This window comes from Montipora capricornis, chromosome 11 (assembly GCF_036669925.1).
Source record: "Montipora capricornis isolate CH-2021 chromosome 11, ASM3666992v2, whole genome shotgun sequence".
NCBI classification, from domain to species: Eukaryota; Metazoa; Cnidaria; class Anthozoa; order Scleractinia; family Acroporidae; genus Montipora; species Montipora capricornis.
Window position 1 is genome coordinate 17,239,441 of NC_090893.1, and position 20,955 is coordinate 17,260,395.

At 39.1% G+C, this 20,955-nt stretch overlaps 1 protein-coding gene across 1 annotated transcript in view; it reads left to right on the forward strand.

The window, feature by feature from the left end:
- Positions 1-281: 281 nt before the first annotated feature.
- LOC138023140 (uncharacterized) overlaps positions 282-20,955 on the forward strand; it is a 24,791-nt gene continuing 4,117 nt past the window's right edge. Inside the window, exons 1-7 of the mRNA XM_068870166.1 lie at positions 282-407; positions 2,115-3,369; positions 15,900-16,109; positions 16,333-17,117; positions 17,868-18,036; positions 19,204-19,514; positions 20,022-20,454. Of these exons, the coding sequence (XP_068726267.1) occupies positions 2,181-3,369; positions 15,900-16,109; positions 16,333-17,117; positions 17,868-18,036; positions 19,204-19,514; positions 20,022-20,454 (3,097 nt within the window). The 5' untranslated portion in view covers positions 282-407; positions 2,115-2,180. The remainder of the gene's footprint in view (positions 408-2,114; positions 3,370-15,899; positions 16,110-16,332; positions 17,118-17,867; positions 18,037-19,203; positions 19,515-20,021; positions 20,455-20,955) is intronic.

Here is a 20,955-nt window from a genome sequence, read left to right on the forward strand (position 1 = left end):
AGGTTGTGAGCATATTGATGGTTTGCATATGACGTCACGGCGGCCATGTTGGCGTACAGAACAATGCAGTAAAATGCCAATTGGTAATGTGCATGCTTTCTTGGACGAATATTGAAACATAATTTGACGAGGATTTTTTATTATGGAAGTGGTGGAATTTAGCTGACCTTGATTACGAAGAAAAAGTTGTTTTTTTAAGCGCGAAAATCATCTCCTTGTTCTCGGTTGCTTGGAGAATTGGTGTTTTATGTGAGACAATGACATTGCTGTTGCGTGAAAAGGTGTTGTAAAGTGACTCCTTCACGTAAGACTGACACTCTACAATAGCTCTTGAAATTAGTGGAGCTAGATGGAGCCACCTTGAGAAGACAGTTCACAAATTAAGAGAGGAAAACACAAGTCTAAAGGTGGGTTCTAGGCGGTCGTTACTAAACACAGAAACGGAACGGAATATACCAGAATAAACCGGAATATGCCGGAATGAGACGGAATAACACCGGAATGAAACGAAATGAACAAGAATGGTAACGGAATATACCGGAACGAGCCCGAATGACACCCAAATAAAGCGGAATATACCGGAATAAACCTGAAAATGCCAAAATTTGATGTTTTAGTTAGCACCGACCGATTTTCGGTTGTTTCTGTCAGCTTTTGTTGTCACGTGATTCCCTAAGGAAATTGCATGTGTTTTTGCCTTTTGTAACATTTGGAACACTTCAATCACGAGAAAAATCTGACAGGTATATCCGTCGCCAAATGAATAATTATTTGTTGTGGAAATAAAATTTTTTTCGCGAACAAATACAGTAGCAAGAGAAAAAGAATGTTATTCTAATTGTATTTTGTCTATGGATCTCGGAGGCGGCTTTCATTGTGCTAGTCAGAAGACCCGTGAACATTTTTATTTCATTCTGACAGGTCAATTGTGTATTGACCAATCACAATCAAGTTCAGCGAACCACAAACTAGTAACAGTTGCTGCTTGCCTACTTCCCACGATCCACACATGATGGAAATATACGGAAATAGATTCGCGCAAACGTACGGAAGACTCTTCTTCTCTTCCCGACTGTTGGCAATAATGCCATCAAACCTGAACGCAGTGTTTCCTTGTTTGAAAAAATAAGTCAGAAGCACAGAAAAAAGAATTGTGAGAACATTTCGTGACTCGTTCCAAGCCTTGTTACTCCCCCTTTAAGGTATTTTTTTTTCTGTTAGTCTCTCTATTCTGCAACACTTATTACTGCACAGTCTAGAATAATAAAAAAATACTTTTTGTTGCCTGTCATTCCGGTCCACGCTAATCAGCTTGATTCTGGTGTCCTTCTGGTTTATTCTGCCTTATTCTGTTGTCATTCCGCCCCGTTCCGGTATATTCCTTTACTATTCTTGTTTATTCCGTCTCATTCCAGTACCATTCGGTTTTATTCCAGGGTCATTCCCCTATTCCGGCATATTCCGGTATATTCCTCTTTATTTGTGTGTCATTCCGCCTCGTTCCGGTGTAATTCCGGTGTCATTCCGGCTCGTTTCGGTACATTCCGGTACCATTCTTGTTCATTCCGTCTCATTCCAGTGTCATTCCGGTGTCATTCCACCTCATTCCGTCCTCTTCCGGTTTATTCCGATATTTTCGGTTCCGTTCCGTTCTTGTTTTTAGTAACGCCCGTTCTAGGCTGCCTGGTTTGTGGACATGCTCTCTTGCAAACGTTTATAAATTTAGGGGCTTTATGTATTCTCCTGGGGATCTTCTCCACAAAATAACCAACCCTACGCGATAGTGGCTTTTAAGAATTAGTCTGCATCTCCTACTCCTAATTGCCCACATTATCTTACACAAGTGTTAGTTGTTTTAACGTAAGTTGCCCATGTCTGAAGTACATGTATATGCATGCACTGTAGATGAGTTTTAGCTGGCGGAAAGCACCAAAAAACAAATCTTGTTAATTTAATTAGCCATTGCTCAATAGCCACCACTTGTTCCCGAGTTACTGGGAACCTGCCTCTCCCTGGGCAACTCTCGATATTCTCGACTCCCTTCTTTTACTGAGCCGCATTTTTGCCCACCATAGTAAATGTGTCTGGTAATTTCTTTTCTTGTGTGTGTTAAGGACACGGAATAGGTCTGGCTCAAGAGTCATCCACCCATTGCAGCAGCGTTAACACCAGTCTTAACTATGGCGTCAGGCTCCTGTCTGCAATCTGAAGAATTTGGTCCCAACAAACTTCAAGTCATCATTTTGGCTTCTGAGTGGGGATCCAGTAAAGGCGGACTTTCCACAATCAACAGAGAGTTGGCCATACAGCTGGCCAAATTTCCACAAGTCCAAATCACATACTTTTTACCGAAATGTTCTGAGGAGGATAAGAAAGTAGCTCTCAGCTATGGCATAAAGATTTGTGAAGCTAAACGACGTCCAGGGTTTGATAAATTGGTATGGCTCACCTTTCCACCAGAGCATTTGCCAATAAACTTCATTGTTGGTCATGGAGTGAAACTTGGTCGCCAAGCACAAGTTATCCGCAACTCTCACAAATGCAAGTGGATACAAGTGGTACACACTGACCCAGAGGAATTAGGAATGTTCAAATGTTACGACAATCCAATCTCAAGGGGCGAGGAAAAGCACAATGTCCAAGTAGAACTATGCAAAATGGCTGATTTCGTTGTAGGAGTGGGGCCTAAGCTGGCAGAGGCCTTCCGCAACTACCTCCGCAATTGTCAAAGAGAAGAAGATGTTATCGAGTTCACACCTGGAATTTTTGATGAATTTGTAAGTGTTCAGCAAGTTCGCGAGGAAAGAGAACAGTTCAGTGTCCTGGTATTTGGTCGTGGAGACGATGAAGATTTTGAGTTAAAAGGGTTTGACATTGCAGCAAGTTCTGTTGCGGAATTACATGACACTCGTCTTGTTGTTGTTGGAGCACCCAATGGAAAACATGAACAGATCGCAGATCGATTGCTTGAATATGGTATTCCCAGACAACGCCTCAGGGTTAGAGGCTATATCGAAAGCCGAGAAACCTTGAAGGAGTTATTCGGTACGATGGATCTTGTACTCATGCCTTCTAGAACAGAAGGGTTTGGTTTGGCAGGTCTGGAGGCCTTGTCGGCTGGGCTACCTGTGATCGTCAGCAAGAACTCAGGGTTTGGGCAAGCTCTCAGCTATGCACCGTCTGGTTCTTCATTTGTCATTGACTCAGAGGATCCCAATGTCTGGACAGCAGCTATCCAGGGCATATGGAGCAAAAACAGGCAGACAAGGCTTAATGAGGCTAAGCTTTTGCGAGACTCCTATGGAACGAAATATAGCTGGTCTGATCAGTGCAGAGATCTTCTCGAAAAGATGAACATTTCTGTAAATGGTATGAATTAACAATATGATTCAATCCCTTTACGTAAAAATCGTTTCAAGTCTAAATCTATTAACTGCCTTTCTATCATGTAGATGTTGTAGTTCAATTATTCTCTGGTTTAATTTTTTTTAAAAACCAACTCAAAATTTGTCCTGTTCATTTTGACTGGAATTTTCCTAATTTTATTATTGTGAGAAAAATTTTATACTTACAGTGTGTGTTTCAGACACCATATAATTTTCATGTGGGAAACCTATGGGGTCTGCACAAAATTTCTCTCAGCAGGTATAGATAATGTATGGAGCATTTCATGTGGATATAGTTTCCTTATCCTATCCACAGATCAGATTTAGTATTACTAAGAGAAGTGGCTATTATCATAGCCCTCCCACAACATGCTACAGCTTTACTTCCCATGCATTTTCCATAGCTTGAAATTTAGCATGAACCATATTAGTTCCATAGCATCATCAAACCCTCCTATACCATTTCTACATATGGGTCAGATATTGCCCAACCTTTCCCATATCATTCCCATACTTTTTTTCCTTTTGTAAGGGTTATTTTGTAAAATGGCCAGTGGTGCATTTCAATGTATCTTACATAAACATTATTATTAGCATTTTGCTTTTGTTTAAGTTTTAGTTGTTTGTTTGTTTGTTTTTGTTTTTTTTTGTTTTTTTTTTATTTCCACTTTTTGAGGGCTTCGTGTGTATCGACTGAGTAATTAAGATTCAAGACTGTGCTCTAAGGAAAATTTGTGGGATCTCTTTGCCAGCTATAGGGTGCCCAGCTGTGTAGGCTAATGTCCAAACAATTGTTAATGAATGAATAGGTGGGCCTTGTTTAAGTGTCACAGTGTTTAGCTAAATATAAGCTAATTGTGGACGCTAAACGAACATACCAAATACAGAATAAAAATAGGAAAAAACCATGAGCGTTAATAAACCTAAACTCTAAAATATTTACAACTGAAACACTATTAGAACTAAACCAGAATACCGGTATTTATATTCCCTGTTTCAATGGGAAAATTCACCCAACTTCGTTTCGATCCTTCTCCAACAGCTCCATGGTTTCTTTGACGACGACGATGATGATGATGATGATAGACTTTATTTAAGTGTCAATAGTATTTAGGTTAGCACAACGTTTCGACGTTAGCACGACGTTTCGACAATTTTTGTACTTATATACGGCTTACAATTTATTCTTTCACTTGACAATAGTATTTAGCTTAGGAAAACCTAATTGGGGACACTGTTTACACAATAAAGTATACCTTAGCTAAAGTTAAAATTATTTACAATTTAATGAATAATGTATGAGATAAATAGATAAATAAATAAATAAATGAATGAAACGTATAAACTTGGTAAGAGTTTAAAAGCTTAAAAGATATCAAATATATATAAAATGTAAAATTTAAAGCGGCCTAGCAGCATATATCACCGTTCTTACAATTGTCTATTAAGTGTGGTAAGTCTTTACACTTAATACTTTTTTTCAAACTCTTAACATTTGGCTTCTCTCTATCAGTTTTGTCTAGTTTGTTCCAAAGTTGGGGCCCAAAATATCGTACAGACAGTCTCTTTGATTGATTTCAAACTCTCCAGAAATTCTCCATTGGCATCATGACAAAATTTGTGGCCAGATTTAATATGCGCATGATCATCTTCAGTTACTATCGCATTCATTTCATCGATTTTGACCTTCAGCTTTGACAGGTTGTCAATTTTGTTCTTAATTATGGTAGCGTCATGGCGTTTTGCGCTAAAATTATCCTCCATGAATTTCCCGGCAGCCGCTGGTTTATCAGAAGTCACAAAAGCCAACTTGTGATTTATTGCTTTCAAAGCCTCGCGAACTTAACACTAGCGCTTTCTTTCAGTCACGAAACAGTGGTGAAAACGTTCTTTGTAGGGACAAGTGGTCCAAACGAACAGGTAGAATTTTGGCAGAATATTATTTGAGAATTTAGTAGTAGTCTTCCTTTGGGTTCGGCACAGGCGCCCCAAGCTCAGTGTGAGCTTGGCCAACAAAAATAAAAGGATTTGTATGAGAATCCCGATAAAAAGCTTAAGACGATAATTATAAGAAAAAATCTCAATTAAAAAGCCTAACCTTTGCCATCGTGGATAGCTTCCTTCCTGTGTGGTTATTTTCCATATCCGACGCAATTTGAGCCATTTCACAATTTCGTGGTTGTCTACGGTTATAATCCGTCTGAATTCACATTTTTTAAAGATTTTCTGTCCCTCTCTAGAGCTTGCTTGCTTGCTAACACACGTCCATCGTGGATAGCCGCTCGACCCAGTATTTTAGCGTTTAAACTTTGACTGCTGAATTATTTTCGACGTGGATGTCTAATTGTTATTTTAGATCTGCTTGTTATTTTAACGTTTGATTGTTGACTGGGGAAAGTATTTTGGCCATAGAAGTTTAATTGTTATTTTAGTTCTGCCTGTTATTTTCATGTTTAATCTTTGACTTCTGAATTTATCGTGGCCTTAGAAGTTTAATTCCTCTGATTGTTATTTTAGCGTTTGAACTTTGACTGCTGCATTTATTGTGATGATAGAGTCCTTGAGCTTTAAAACATAGGGACTTCCAAGAACACATGGAATAACATAGAACTGTGGCTGTGGGACCAACACTACGCAGGAAGAAACTGGAAATCATGACAAGGACAGGAATACAACTTACACCTTGCCAAGGTAACGAAGGCCTACCAGCCACAATTCCAACAATCAACAGCACAATAACAGCATGACTCAACATGAACTCATTGTAATGCGCCAGCGTGTGGCTGCATAATTCAAGTCTGTAAGATTTTTTAATTCTTTTCTCGTTTTACGCGGCCTTTTCACTACGTTTATACTAGATCATATTTTTAAGTATTTTGAGCTTCTGAAGATGCTTGTTTATTCGAGAAATACTCTTATTTCATTGCTGAATTGGCATAAAACTCTCAAGTTGTCTAGTCAATCGCACGGATCAGTGGCTCGGCCAGTATCGGAAGAAGTATGGCAGAGGCTAACCTTACAATCTGCTACCTCCAACAAGAGGACAACGTGGTGGTAGTCACTTGAAAGATCATACACTTATTAAGACACTTCATTTGCTTAATAGAAGGAAGAAGTATTCTACCCAAAATTTGCCAAACCACTCGAACTTATTAAATATTCAAGTCAGAATCGACGGAATCAAGAGCGTGACGACAACAACAGACGAGCGACAAAAGTCTAATTCTGGCTCGAAACTGAGAGTTGCACATCTCAATACGAGATCTTAAAAAACAGAAGCCATATTGTGCAGATGCGAGAGCTGAATGCGGAAGAAAGATTATGATGTCTTGGCTGTGTCTGAGTCCTGGTTGAGCTCAACAGTAACCAAAGCTGAAATAGAAATGGAAGGTTATAAATTAATGAGGCTTGATAGGCTGGACAAGACTGGAGGAGGGGTCTGCGTGTATACTAGAGCGGCACTGAAAGTTAAACGTCTCAAGGATATATCTGGGATTTCTGAATCAGGATTCCACCAGCTGTGGATGCAGATACAGCTGAATCGCCTTAAATCTTTCGTGTTTTGCCTGACTTACAGGCCTGATTATTGTCCCGTGTCGTGTTTCGTCGACGACTTTATGGATAATTATTCCCAAGCGCTCACTCTTGGCAAGCCATTGTTGATAACTGGTGACCTAAATTGTAATTTGTTGGAGCCAGGTTGTTCCGAAGCGGTTGTTCTCCTTGATTTCTGCACGAGTGTAAATTTAACTCAACTTATTAAGGAACCGATTCGCGTGACTGACACTTCATCGACTCCATTGGATGTCATCATAACATGTAACATCAATTTAGTGGAGAGCTCTGGTGTGCTGCCATGCCGCATTAGTGATCACTATTTAGTACATGCTACATTGAAACAAAAGATTCTTAAACATCCATCTAGATTTGTGAAAATGCGATCATTCAGACATTATGATGGCCAACAGTTTGTTGCAGACCTCGAGCGAATCCCTTGGGATGAAGTTGCCTTGGTAGATGATGCTAGCGAAATGCTAGATAACTTAATAACAAGTTTATTGACGTTCTGGACAGGCATGCCCCTGTTAAAACGATAAGGATCAAACACCGCTGCTGTCCCTTTGTTGACGCTGAAATTCGAGATCTGATGCACAACAGGAATATTCTGCTAAAACGGGCCCGTCAAACTCGGTTGCCTGTAGATTGGGAGGAATATCGCTCATCACGGGAAAGAGTTAAGTCTGAGCTCAGAAAAGCGGAGAGGGAATTTGTAAATAGGAAGCTAGAAAGCAGCAGCAACACCAGCTATAAATGGAAAGTCATCCGGAATTGCATCCCTTGCAGAGAATCTTCCCAGCCAGTGTACACAAGAGATCTGAAGGAGGTCACCAATGAATTTAACCAATTTTTCACTTCTGCTGGTGCAAAGGCCTCTGAAGATTCACAGTGTTTGATATATTTGCACAACCTGCCTCCGCTGTTACCTAGAACTCCGCAGCTGTACATGTCAGAGGCAGACAAGTTTCGCTTCCACGCAGTATCCAGCAACGAGGTGCAAAGGGTAGTGATGTCATTTCCATCTGGCAAGGCGCCTGGATACGATAAGATCCCAATGTCGGTCATTAAGGATGCCTTGCCTTGTATCCTACCAATTCTCACAATGATAGTAAACCGCTTCTTTTTGTCATCTGTTTTTCCAGCTGCCCGGAAAACATCAGAGGTAGTGCCTCTACCTAAGGACGGTGACCACGAGATCGCAAACAATAACCGCCCTGTGTCGTTGGTCCCAGCAGCATGGAAAGTTTGTGAGCGAATTGCGTTAAACCAACTGACATCCTATATGAATAAAAACAACCGTGTCACAGAACATCAGAGCGGGAATAAAGCGATGCACTCTTGTGAAACTCTCAACGTGTTTATGACTGATAAAGCGTTAGAGGCAATGGATTCAAAAAAACTGATGCTTATGGTACTTTTAGATCTATCAAAAGCATTTGACAGCTTGAAGGATGCTACTCTTCTTGTAAAATGACAATCTCTTGGATTGAGTCATAGAGCTTTAGAATGGTTTCGCAGTTATTTATCTGAGCGAAGCCAATATGTCAGAATTGGTTCAGAAGTTTCTGCTCTGGAAAATATAGTTTACGGCATTTCGCATGGATTGAGCCTTGGACCAGCTTTTTTTAGCATCTATATAAACGATTTACCTACCATCCCGCATTTTAGTTCGTTGGAATCATACGTGGACGACTCCAAACTCTGTCTGTCGTTCCCAGTCAGGGATGTGAATACAATCGTACAACAGATCAACTAAGACCTTTCATTGATACCTTCATGGTGCTGTCATAACCATCTTCTCATCAACCCAGACAAGACTAAACTCTTAGTCATGGGGACTCGCCAAATGCTACAAAAACTTCCAGACTTCCACATCACAGTACTGGGAAAGGAAATTAATCCAAGTGCTTCCGCTCGGGATCTTGGCGTGCAAGTAGATGCAACTCTTAGCTTTAATAAACATGTCACTAATATCACGTCCACCTGTATGGCTAGTCTCTGCCAAATTTACAGGATCAAGCATCTTCTCGACTCGAGAACTTTAGAGAACGTTATTACATCTCTAGTATTCAGTAAGCTGTATTTTTGTTCAACTGTTTGGGCTAACGCGAGCAAGACCAATGTACGGAAGTTACAGAAGATCCAAAACTTTGCGGCCAGAATCCCCGGGCTTACAGGAACAAGAAAGTACGAACATATAACACCGGTATTGAACGATCTCAGATGGCTCTCAGTGCCTGCCATACTGGCACTTTATGATGCAATTTTAACTTTTAAATGTTTAAGGGGATTATCCCCAAAGTATCTTAGCTCACGCTTTAATACGCGTGCTTCTGTTCATGGGAGAAATACTAGAAATAAGAACAAGTTAGACATCCCAGCGTTCAATACAGCTGCTGGTCAGCGTTCTTTTATATATCGAGCGGTGAAATGCTGGAACACCCTCCCTGAAGAAATTACTAAATGTGAAAGCTGACACAGTTTTAAATTTAAAGCTAAGAGTCATTTTTATTCAGCTTTTAAATGAATCAATTATATGTATTTCTTATAGTTTCATATTATTGTACATACGTTTTAGATTTAGTTATTTTTATTTTTATTTTTGTAAATTATTGCGGAAGAACACTTTGGGAGCATTAATCAAGTCATTCATTCATTCATTCATGACGTCCTTGCAGTTTAATGTTTTGGAGCAGGTAATATCCACTATCACTGCAAGAGTCCCAGAGAACCTGATTTCCTTGATCAGTACTTCCATGAACATACCGTCTCAGGAGGGTCAGCTAACACATGGAATTTTTTTTTCTTTGGTAGTCTAAATAGGTGTGAACTGTATTTATCACATAATGTTTCTTTAGGTAACAGCGTAATACTTTCCTTTCCTCAGGGTCTAGTGCCTCTGCATTAGATGAGGAATACTTTTCCACATATTTTTTACCACGTCTAAAGAGTGGTCTTTTTGATGGTTTTCCGTATCTGGCACGGCACAATCGCATAGATTCATGGATACGGCATTCCTAGTATATAATTTTTAGTTATACATGGTTTTCAGTTTGTAAGAATTATTTCTTACTACATTGTATCGATGTTCTTCGATGTTCGAATGTTTTTCACATTGGAATCTCAAGTGAGTGGAGTCAGAATCTGAATCCGCAGCTTATCAAACAGTTGAGCACTCGTTTTTTGCTGCACGCGATGATGGAATTCTAGAACTGTTGTCTGTTATACTACTGTCATGGGTTGGGAACATTAACGATGGAAATATAGCAACCAATGCATAAAATATTTCTCGTTACAACAATTTAATTCATATCACATACCGTAAAAGAGTGTCAAACACGTAGCAATTACACAGTGTTTTATTTAGTTACAGTAATCCCTTGTCCCGTAGGACACCAGACTAGCGTTTCTGGCAACAACTTGTCATACTAAGGGTTATTTGATATCTAAGTCGCTTTATCATCTTTGTCCTCCTCGTCTTTTAGTAGTTCCCTCAGCTTGTTTAATTTTGACAGACGGAAATCCTCCGTCCATTCGTTTTTTTTTTTTTTTTTTTCGCCTACAGAATTTAAAAAAATATGTGGAAGAAATCCTTTTTTATTAATATAAGTTAAGATGCAAAAAATTAAGACAATTTACCATCCAGAAGCAGGGATATAAAAGTTGCCAAATTTAAAAAAGAACGAGGGGGCTACAAAATCAGCATTTACACTTGCATCACCTGCTCATTCGAGTCTGCGCACACGTGGAACTACAGACCGACACAAATAGATCTAAGTGACCGTAAACCATTTGTGCACAATGTTCGTAGCTTTCATGAATAGGAGATGTATGTCTACATTTCATATAAAAGAATTAGAAGAAAGACGAGCGAGATCAGGAGCATTTTTTTTTATTTCCGGTGGAATCATGAGCTGATGCGTGCAGGTTAATAGAATCGCGTGTGTGGCTTACACGTGCGCTCAGCAGAAAACCCTTTCGAGCCTCCTTAAAATTGTATTAAACTCTCACTTAACATTGAGAAAACCTATTTTCTCAGTCTTCCATCCGTAAAAATCACTAACCCCATCTCTTGATCAATAAAGCTATGAAGAAAGAAAATGCTTTGTGTGTCATAAAAAAGTAAACGTTGTGTAAACTCTCAAATCCTCACACAATTTCATTAATTAATTAATCAACGTTTCCAATTTTTGACACGGCAAACTTACCAGTCATCAATGCTCTACATATCTTGTAGCGTGTGTTATGGAACGCCAAGGGTGAAAATTTTTAAAAAATAAAATATGGGTTCTATCACTTAATATGTGCTTTAATGTGTTATAAATGGGTTGAAATTACACAAATATGGTTCATAGTGAGCAGAACATGGGCTTCTTGAAACTCGATATACAACAACAACAGCAACTACTTTATTTAGCTAAATATAACAGTTAGTGGGTGGCTTACCCCGCAAATAGCTAGAAAAAGCTAATCGAGGCGGGGCAAGCCAAATGCAAGAACACACCTATAAAAAAAAAAAAACAGCTTTACACAAGAACACTTAGTTTTAAAATTTAACGATACAGATTGCAAGAGGATTGATTATTGACGAATGTCTATTAACTAATGATTAAAGACCAGCAATTTTACACGCAACTATATTATGCTAACTAATTAGAAACACAGTTTACATGAAAATTGGCTAATATTTACAAAATCTGTAAGCTAATGAAGTGAACATAAGGTTGTAAGATTAGAGAGCAAGAAGAAAATAGCAGCAAAAATTAAAATTGAAAAAAAAGATAAATAAATAATACCTATCAGGCATGATTATGTTATCGATTCGATGATGAAAATTACGGGTAGAATCATATGATGATGGTGTCATGAGGACACCGAAACGATGTCTTAAATATGATTCTACCCGTAATATTGATCATCAAATTAATAATAATAATAATAATAATAATAATAATTATAATAATAATAATAATTTTATTTTGCTAAGTAAAACTAAAAATAGATTACATCAAAAAAAATAAAAGGAAGTTCTTGAAAATTGAATTGTGTACAATTAAAAAAAAACTGTCTTATTAATAACTAATAATAACAGTTTCATTTCTAGAATTTTACAGGAAATATTAAAAAGTAAGAATTGGAAGCAAAAAATATCTAAAGCTATCTTAAAAAAAAAAAAAAGAAAGCGAAAGGCCAATGGCAAATCCAAAACCCTATTATACAAAACCCTATTATACAAAAGCTACTACTACTAATAATAATAATGATAATAATAATAATAATAATAATAATAATAATAATAATAGTAATGAAGATAAAAATAAAATAAAATTAAAATACTAAATTAAAAAACATATTATTAGTTATTTTCTCCAACTTTCTTAATTATGACTGGCATATGTTGTTCCAGTGTCAAATATATAGACTGAAATGTCGATTTCTTTGATCTTCGGAAAATCTTCGTAACGCACGAACGCCTACGTGACGTGGGACAGGTAGAGGACGTATTCGCCGTTTTGGAATTAATCATGGACAGTGCTTATATCGGTGACATTTTCGATGGGATTCCGGCTGTTATTTTCCAGGCTTGACGGCATATACACTACGCTAAATTTGAGGTCATTCAGCGAAATCGTAGAACGCTCGGAGATGCTCTTTATTTGCTAAATTGTCTTGTTGGTTGAGTAAGTTGTGCAACCAATTCCCTTGATTTGGACAGACAGAACGATTTTTACTCTCTTATTACAGTGATCTCTCTACAAGACATACACACGTAATATTTCTGCCAATAATTCAAGAGAGGATCAGCGAGAAGCATTCACGAAAAAAAAAAACAACAACAACAACAACAAAAAAAGGCAACTCAACCATTATTTACAGCCTTAAATTTCATTGGGTCACATATTACCTCTAAGCACTCGGCCATGACTCGAATGGCACCTAATAAATCTTGTTAAAGCATCGCCGCATCTTTATGGACTCCACGGAGTTTCGGATGTCACAGCATTCCTATGTTAGAACATTTTTCTCTATCTCGCTCCTCAAATCCCTCGGAATTTTTATATAACAAGTTTCAAATCCGATAACGTTTACTTTTGTCGATGTACATTGTAACGTACGAAACCGTGTTTTCATAAAAATGCTTTGCGTCACGATGTTTATCAATGCCAGCCAATTGTGCTTTTTCTCCAGTTGAAATGGTATAGGATTCAACTCTGTTTTCCTTGGGGTAATGGTCCATTGTTTTCTGAAACAAACCGAAGATCCTGGAAAAGGGACTTAAACATCTAGGGACGCGTCGTCGACAAAAACGTCACCTCAAAATTAACAGTTTGCACTACTGCAAGTCTTTAGTGAATATTTCATCTCATTCGCGTCGCACAATGAGTGAGAGAAGTATCCTGTAAAATAAATTGGGTACGAGCGGTTTCAAGATAGAGCGGAATGATAGAATCACAGGTACGCTCACGTCGTTGTCCTCAGGTTTGGTGATCGTCCGGACTACCGCACTAACGTGTTCTAAAATGCGGGCCACACATGCAGCACGATTATTTTTTCTCTGTTAACCAATGATACTGTTGTTTTGTGGCATTGCCGTTGACGTGGCCGTCAACGTTTTTTAACTCCCTAATTGGTGGTTTCCATGGGACGTCATTGCCGTCACGTTGGTGGACGAAAACAAAAGATCTCTAATTAGACACATGGGCCAACCTCGTTCCCAGGGTCTCTCTTTTCTGCCTCCCTTGGTCGTTGGAAGAAAGACCCTTGTTGCGGCTGGTCACGTGACCACCCAGAATCTGGGTGGTAAAAAAATCTGCTGGAAGGGTGGGGTAACAGGGTTTTTGATTGTCATAATGACAAATTTACTAAGGCAGGGAGAGAGCGGTATGTCGCTTGACTCAGTAGTTTTTGCGCTCAATTTAGACATCTTGTCATACATCAAAGCGTTCAAAGGTAAAACAACTAAAACTACAGACTTTGTGGTTGCATGTGTTTCCTCTCTTTCCCTCAACAATCGAGGCAGAACTTGGAAAACTAAGGATTTCCCGTAGCCGGTAGGAAGAACAGCAACTAAACCTTTCTTTAAATATAAACTTTCCAGGCAAATGACTTGTTTCACTTTAAAAATTACATCGTCATAGCCAGCCGAAAGTAGCACCTTCCGAAAACATCTCAGAAACTCGAGCGCCATTTTGAAACCAACAATTGTTCAACTTCACCTTCCCCCGGGTGGTATTTTATCGTCCTCTTGTCCAAATTTACTTGAGTACCCACCCACCCTGCGGTTTTGGATGGATAGGTGGTCACGTGACCAGCAGGAACCAGTGTCTTTCTTCCAACGACCAAGGGAGGCAGAGAAGAGAGACCCTGGGAGCGAGGTTGCACATTGGTTTCCATACTTTCGTCAAAGTGCACGAACACATCAGGTATGTCAGTGGACTTTACGAAGGAAAGTAGCAGGGCAAGATGGAGACCAACCATTCAGGCAACAAGTCACATCATTAGTAAACATAATGGCAGACAATACGATTCGTCGCTGTCTGACTGGGACAGCCAGCTTGGCGTGAAAAGACAATACACGTTAATTAAGATGAAGATTTCGATTGCTGATAGGGAGAAGTGATCCTCGCTCTTATCTAGACAAAAAGATCACTACTATAGCTCAAGGATAACTTCTCCATTTTACCTATAGAACGCATGTCAAATATGTACTTTTTTTTCCTGTGGCGCTGCTGAAACTTACTAAGGGTACTTAAATTAATCATGTTGGCAGCGCATTTAAGGAACGAAAACCTCACAACAGCGCATTCTTGTGACTTTGCTTACGTAGTAAGCGCGTTTTACATTTAACACACTTCTTTGTCGTCCATTGCCAAACAACAACTCTTTTTTCAGTTTATGTTTTTCCTCGCAGCAGTTTAGGCTCAGACGAATGAAGTTTTATGGACTTTCATGGACTAGGTTAATGAGATTTAACCAAAAAGCTCCATTCACTCGAAAGTGGTTTTCAGGGAGTTCCTGCATCTGATGGAAATGAAATTATAAATGTTGGTTTTGAGTAAAGGGGTGTTACGAGTTCGAATGTTTAGAGGAAAGGTAGTTTGCAAACTAAACTGAACGCAGGGTTGTCGGAACAACAACAAGAAGATTTATTCCAAAAATGAACGTAGTTTCCACGAAGTAAAACTCTAAACAACACGTACTCAATAAACTTACACGGCCTCCGCCAACTTGAATAAACACAGCTTCTGACACACTTGACTAAACACGGCTAACGCCAACTCTCTTCGCTTGTGAAAAACTAGTTAGAAAAACACTACGCTTGGACTCGTCTACTTATATACTCTGACAATAAACTTCTAGAACTTTCTAAAATAGTAATCACTCTAATTATAGAAAGATTACAAAACACACCGATTTAGAAACGCTTACGCACAAATCTAAAAATAGACAAACTCGTAACTCTCGCGAAGCTTCTAGAAAGTAACGCTTGTCACGCAATACTATTTTTCGTAACAAGGGGAAAACCAGAGAACCCAGAGAAAAATCTCGAGACCCCTTCTACGGCTTCAAATATGCCCAAATTGAGTGTGGTTTGTGTAAAAATCGCTCGGCTTATAGCTGAATAAGTACGGTACCCCACATATGATGACGAGTCTGGAATCGAATCTGGGCCACATTGGTGAGAGGCGATCGAGTGCTATCACCACTACGCCATCCCTGCTAAAGTTGAAGTTCATTAAGAGTTCTATGGAGTTCTATTGAGTTCTATCAAATTCAATGATTTCTTGGATTTCTTTGAGTCCCAATGATGGAACTGCATGAACAAGGATGGAACTATGTGAATATCTGTGTAGCAAATTCCATAATTATGGAAATCCATGATCACAAGGGAGAAAATATTTCCCCACGAAAACCTTTGTCAATGATGACTATGCTTCTTCATTCTCCCTATAGCCAACACATTAAATTCTCTCACTCTACCTGAGTTTTCTCAACCTGGAGAGGACAGACAAGATGAGAAATTCCCGCCACAAGATAAACCGTGGCAAGTCGGTAGTCCTCAGCCAGGATCCTACTGCGTGTTCAAATACTCCCAACTTCAGAGGGTAGAACGAAGTTTCCAACGGGATCCGAAACCAAGCAAAGGAATTATTTCACAGAAAGGTAAGATGATAAGAGACTTTCAGTTCTTTTCTATTTTGTATTTATTTCTTTATTTTTTGCAGTGTAAACATCACAGTCGGCGACGAAATATTGCGCACTAGTCATTAAGATCGAGTCAATGTAATGACGAATTGCTTCTATCATTAAATCATCCTTCTTTAAGGCAGCACTCTGAGGCATTTTTTTTTTGTTTTCGATTAAATTCTATTATTCTAAACAACAGTTTTAGGGTGGCATAGTTGTCAGCGGACCATTACGTCATTCTATCAAAACCCAGAAAAATTCATCCAGAAGATGGACACGGCTGACGACTTGTGGAAAGAACGCCTTGAACAATTAATTTTGCTTGAAATTCTTCCCCACCTAGAAGAATCATGGTGTAAATGCTCCGAGTCAAACAAAGTTGTTTATAAGCAGCTGGCAAAACTAAGCCACAGTGTTAGCAGTGGTCGAGTCGTGAGACATTCCTTACAACTGCTTCTCCATCTCATCTGCAAAGATAATTTTGAAAGGGGTCATGAGAGTCTACTACAACTGGAAGGAATCATGAGGTCGTCTATTTTTTCTGACGAAGGGGTATTTAGGAAAGATGGAAAATGCGAAAGAACACTTAAACTCCTTGTCTACAGTCGTATCTTATCATTGCTCTTGAAGCCCGAAGTTCTGCATAATGAGCTGCTCGTGACAGATCAGGAAAACCATCTGAAAAGTATTGTGGAAGAACTAGAAAGACATCGAAAGCAAGTGAAATACAAAACGAAGGATATGCATCGCTATTCGATAGAGTTTACTATCAAGCTGCTTTCGCGTTTCTGTCTCTTAAAGCCTACCGAAAGTTGTTTGCCAACAGGTGGAGGGATAGAGAGTTTCCTGGAGGAATGCCAAGAGTTCTGTGGAAACCCCCAAATGGAGAGCAAGGATTTAACTCTTCCTCAAAGACTGAGAAAAAAGAAAAAAAAAATATCGTGGGCTGAGCTGCACAGCATTTTGCACCATCTGCAAGGAAAGGTTCGTACTTACAAATTAATAATAATTATTGTCCGAGTTCTTATGCCATACCGTGATTTTTGGCCCTCATGGCAAAATTACCTTCCTTATAAGAAGAGATTATCATACAACAAAACGTAGCAGACGCTTGCTGTCCCTGATTTATTTCAAAACTAGATACTAACAGCGCAAGGTGATCCACGACTGTACTTTTGTCAAGGGCTACACACCGGCATAGGATTCTTTATTCGAATCTTCGGGTACGGACTCCGGATCAAGAATACTGCTTTCCAAAAGAATGCACAGGTTCTTTAGGCAAACATTTTTCTTTATTCTAAAATGTAAGACACCGTTTTTTTATAACTTGGCGAAATATGGGAATTACCTTTCCAAAAAGAAAAAAATCACGCTGTCTGTAAGAATTTGTCCTCACAGCTGCTAACCATGCAAGCTCTCGATCCAAAGTTGGCTCCAAAATTGCTCTTGTAATGGTGCACTGCCAAGAGCTGAGGGATTGGGACGAGCGATGATCCTTGATTGGCGCGTTTCCTTTTGACACAGCGCAACATTTCGTAAGAAATTAATAGACGATGAATTTACAGACTTGTAAGAGCAAGAAATGTCATGAAAGCAACAATGACTCTTCATATGAGCACGGTCACAAAATGAAAATGGTTTCTATTTTCTGTACGCACAGTTGAAACACGACTGCTTAATTGTTAACAGTTGTTTGATTTCAAAGGCATGACGTAATTTACTTTCTCGTTATAGGTCCACAGTGAGCGTCTTACTCCAAAAATGGACACTGAAAGACGAGCATTGACGCTGATTAGATTGATTGTGGAAGCTTTTCTTATGGGAGGTGGTGGAGGAGATTGGCGGTTTTGCCTGGAGTCATCATTACTTCTCGTGGAGATCGCAAAAAACAATATCATCAAAGGTGATACTGAAGAACTTGCTCTGCGGTCTATTACTACAGAATATGAGTATTTTAAGAAAACGGCGAGACCTTTGAGTTTATAAAACACGTTTCGACAGAAGCTTCTTGTTGCTGCCGCATTTTCATGAATAATTTGTTCGCCTTCGTAGTCATTATTCTGTTAGTTTTTTCCTGCATAATTTTGCCTTTGTTTAGTCCATTAGTATAAAATTCGCCACTTTGCTATCAAACTCATTCTAATTTTGTACTTGGGAGAGTCAACGTTGTCTTGTTGAAGTTTTATCGTCCCTTGCTTTTGTTTGTTCCGTTTTTAAAAGCCATGCAACGTTTCAACCGCTTTAAGTTAATGAACTTCGCTTTAAAGTTAATCTGTGGATGTAACAAGCGCGTTGGAGCTTTGGCTTTTGGCCCCGGCGCTTCTGCCATACTCAGTCAGAATACAAAGCGATGGAAGCTCAATTTATAGTAAATAGAAAATGCTAAAGTGAAAAATAGTACGGAATGAAGTATACTTTTTTAGCGTGAAAGTGTGCGAATTAAAAAGCTGGTTTAAGACTGACATGGTTTAATTGTTAGATCACGTCTCCAGCTACTACCATGTCAATCTTAAACTATTCTTTTAGTTCCTAAACTTTCGCGGTATACTTCATTCCGTTGTTACTATTTTTCATATAAGCATTTCCCATTAATTATAAATTCAGCTTCCATCGCCTTGTATTCTGTCGAAACATGTTTTATAAACTCAAAGTTTCGTCGGTTTCTTAAAATTCTTTACTTGTCTGCTATTATCAAGACCTATATGAGTATTTGTTTTTGCTCCGGATAGCAAAGAAATTTTCAAACGGTGGTCGTGGGTGGAACTAATTACCATCACAAAAACTTTGCACTTAAACTCGCTTTGAAGAGGAGGCTGACATCAACTCGGAAATGGCCTATTGACTATGACATATGAACTTCCAGTAAAGGACAGAACCAGAACATGCATTTTAGGTTAAAAAAAGTACTTCCCTATGATCAAGGGAAAAGAATTCACGAAATAAAGATGTTTTGCTCAATGTTTTCTCAAAACAACCGCTGAGAGTTTTAATATACACCTTTGGTTCAATGAAAAGGAAAGAGAACGTGTTTTCAGTGAGCTAACTAGAACTGTTTTGCTTTTTTCAACAGAGTTGAGGAAAGAGGCAGCTTTAACTTTAGTTTACCTTCTTAGAGACAAAAACGTACAGGAGAGGCTCGAATGCAGAGCGGTATTAGAGAAAAGAGCTTCAGAGCTTCTCTTAAGCTCTGATCGGGAGATAAGGGAGATGATGATCAATTTCCTGTTCCACAACCAGCAGGAAGCGGTAGCACTTCCAGCAGAGAGACATTTGGAACACTTATCTTCGATTTACAAAACGCAAACCTTGGAGATAAACAACACGATCATAAGCCATAGCGCGGAATGCTTTATCTGGGAGGGAAGGTTTCAACGCAAAATGGTAAATCTAGTGGAGCTAAATTGATATGTCAAGAAAGCTGTTATTAAAATTCTTCTTATAATTGTGGCATTTGACACAAAGAAGGAACATAAAGAGTTCTGCTACTCTGATATGGTTAGTGTAGTGCTTTCCTCCGTTTTGTAAACTCCAAAGGGCATCAAAATACCTTCTGGAGAACTTGACACAAAGGGCATTGTAATACCTTCTGGAGAACTTAGTGACTGATCTATTTTAGGCGAAATTTTCTGTTCTATCTGCGTTCATTCAGTATGTTTCCTCTTTGGAATGTCTCAGTAGGAACTAAAAAGTGATACACATGCTAGGGTGAGGGGCATGATTGAGATGAGGAAGGGGGTCAACAGCTATTGCACCTCTCACCTATCAAGAAACCTTTGTTTTTCTTACACTTGCATAAACCACACCCAACCGGGTCACTAATCTCTCCCTTGGAAAAACGTTTATACTTACAAATTTCCCATTGATTGGTGCATGATACCACTTTTCCAGGTAGCCGTCAAAGTGTTGAACGTCAAGAAAAATCATCTTCTGGCAGACAATCCAGATTTCAAGGCACGAAGGCGACTGATTAACGAAGCTGACAACATGAGACGACTAAGTGAATCTCAGCATCCGAATTTTCCTGTCCTCCTTGGTTTCGACACTATAAATCTGCCCTTCCATATCATCACTGCGTTTGAAAAATGGGGAAACCTCCGGCAGTTTCTTCAACTTTGCCGATATAAGGAACAGTATGTTCAGCAGCTTGACCTTCGCAAGATGCTTATTGGCATTTGTCGCGCCCTGTCGCGCATAGAGGCACTTGAACTGGTGCACCGTTGTGTCAAGGCGGAAAACATTCTTGTGGGAGACAACTTTGAGTGCAAATTAAGCGGATTGCACTCCTTGCGTCCCCTCCGTATTTTTGAACAAAGCGACCAAGGTATTTCTTTAAAACTTATATTAATTTGGGAATCAAAAACATGTTAATATGTTTGAGAATCAAATATGTTAATTTAATTTAACCAGTCCTTTGATCCAATGGACCACATTTGTATTTTCAGTATCGGACTGGAACTAGCTTGCAATGGAGGCTAATGCGGGGGAATATATTAAAAAGTATTTGCATTTGAGAGATTCCTTCGTATTATCCTCCATTGCAAGCTAGTTCCAGTCCAATACTCAGAGCACGAATATGGTCAATTGCCAACGGAAGAATGTCACTATTCTAACAACTTCTACATCCATTCAAAAGCCCACCCAAATTGACTCATAGGAGTGCAACTTAAGAGGCCTGCGCCTAAGAAACGACCGATGATTTCCGACTAATTAATAAAATCGGCCGATTTTTATCTCCCAAGGAGAGGCTACCGAACACTATTTCAAAATGAATCTCTTTTGTTACAGTTTCGCTTAAGACCAAATATATCCAGCCGCAAACTGC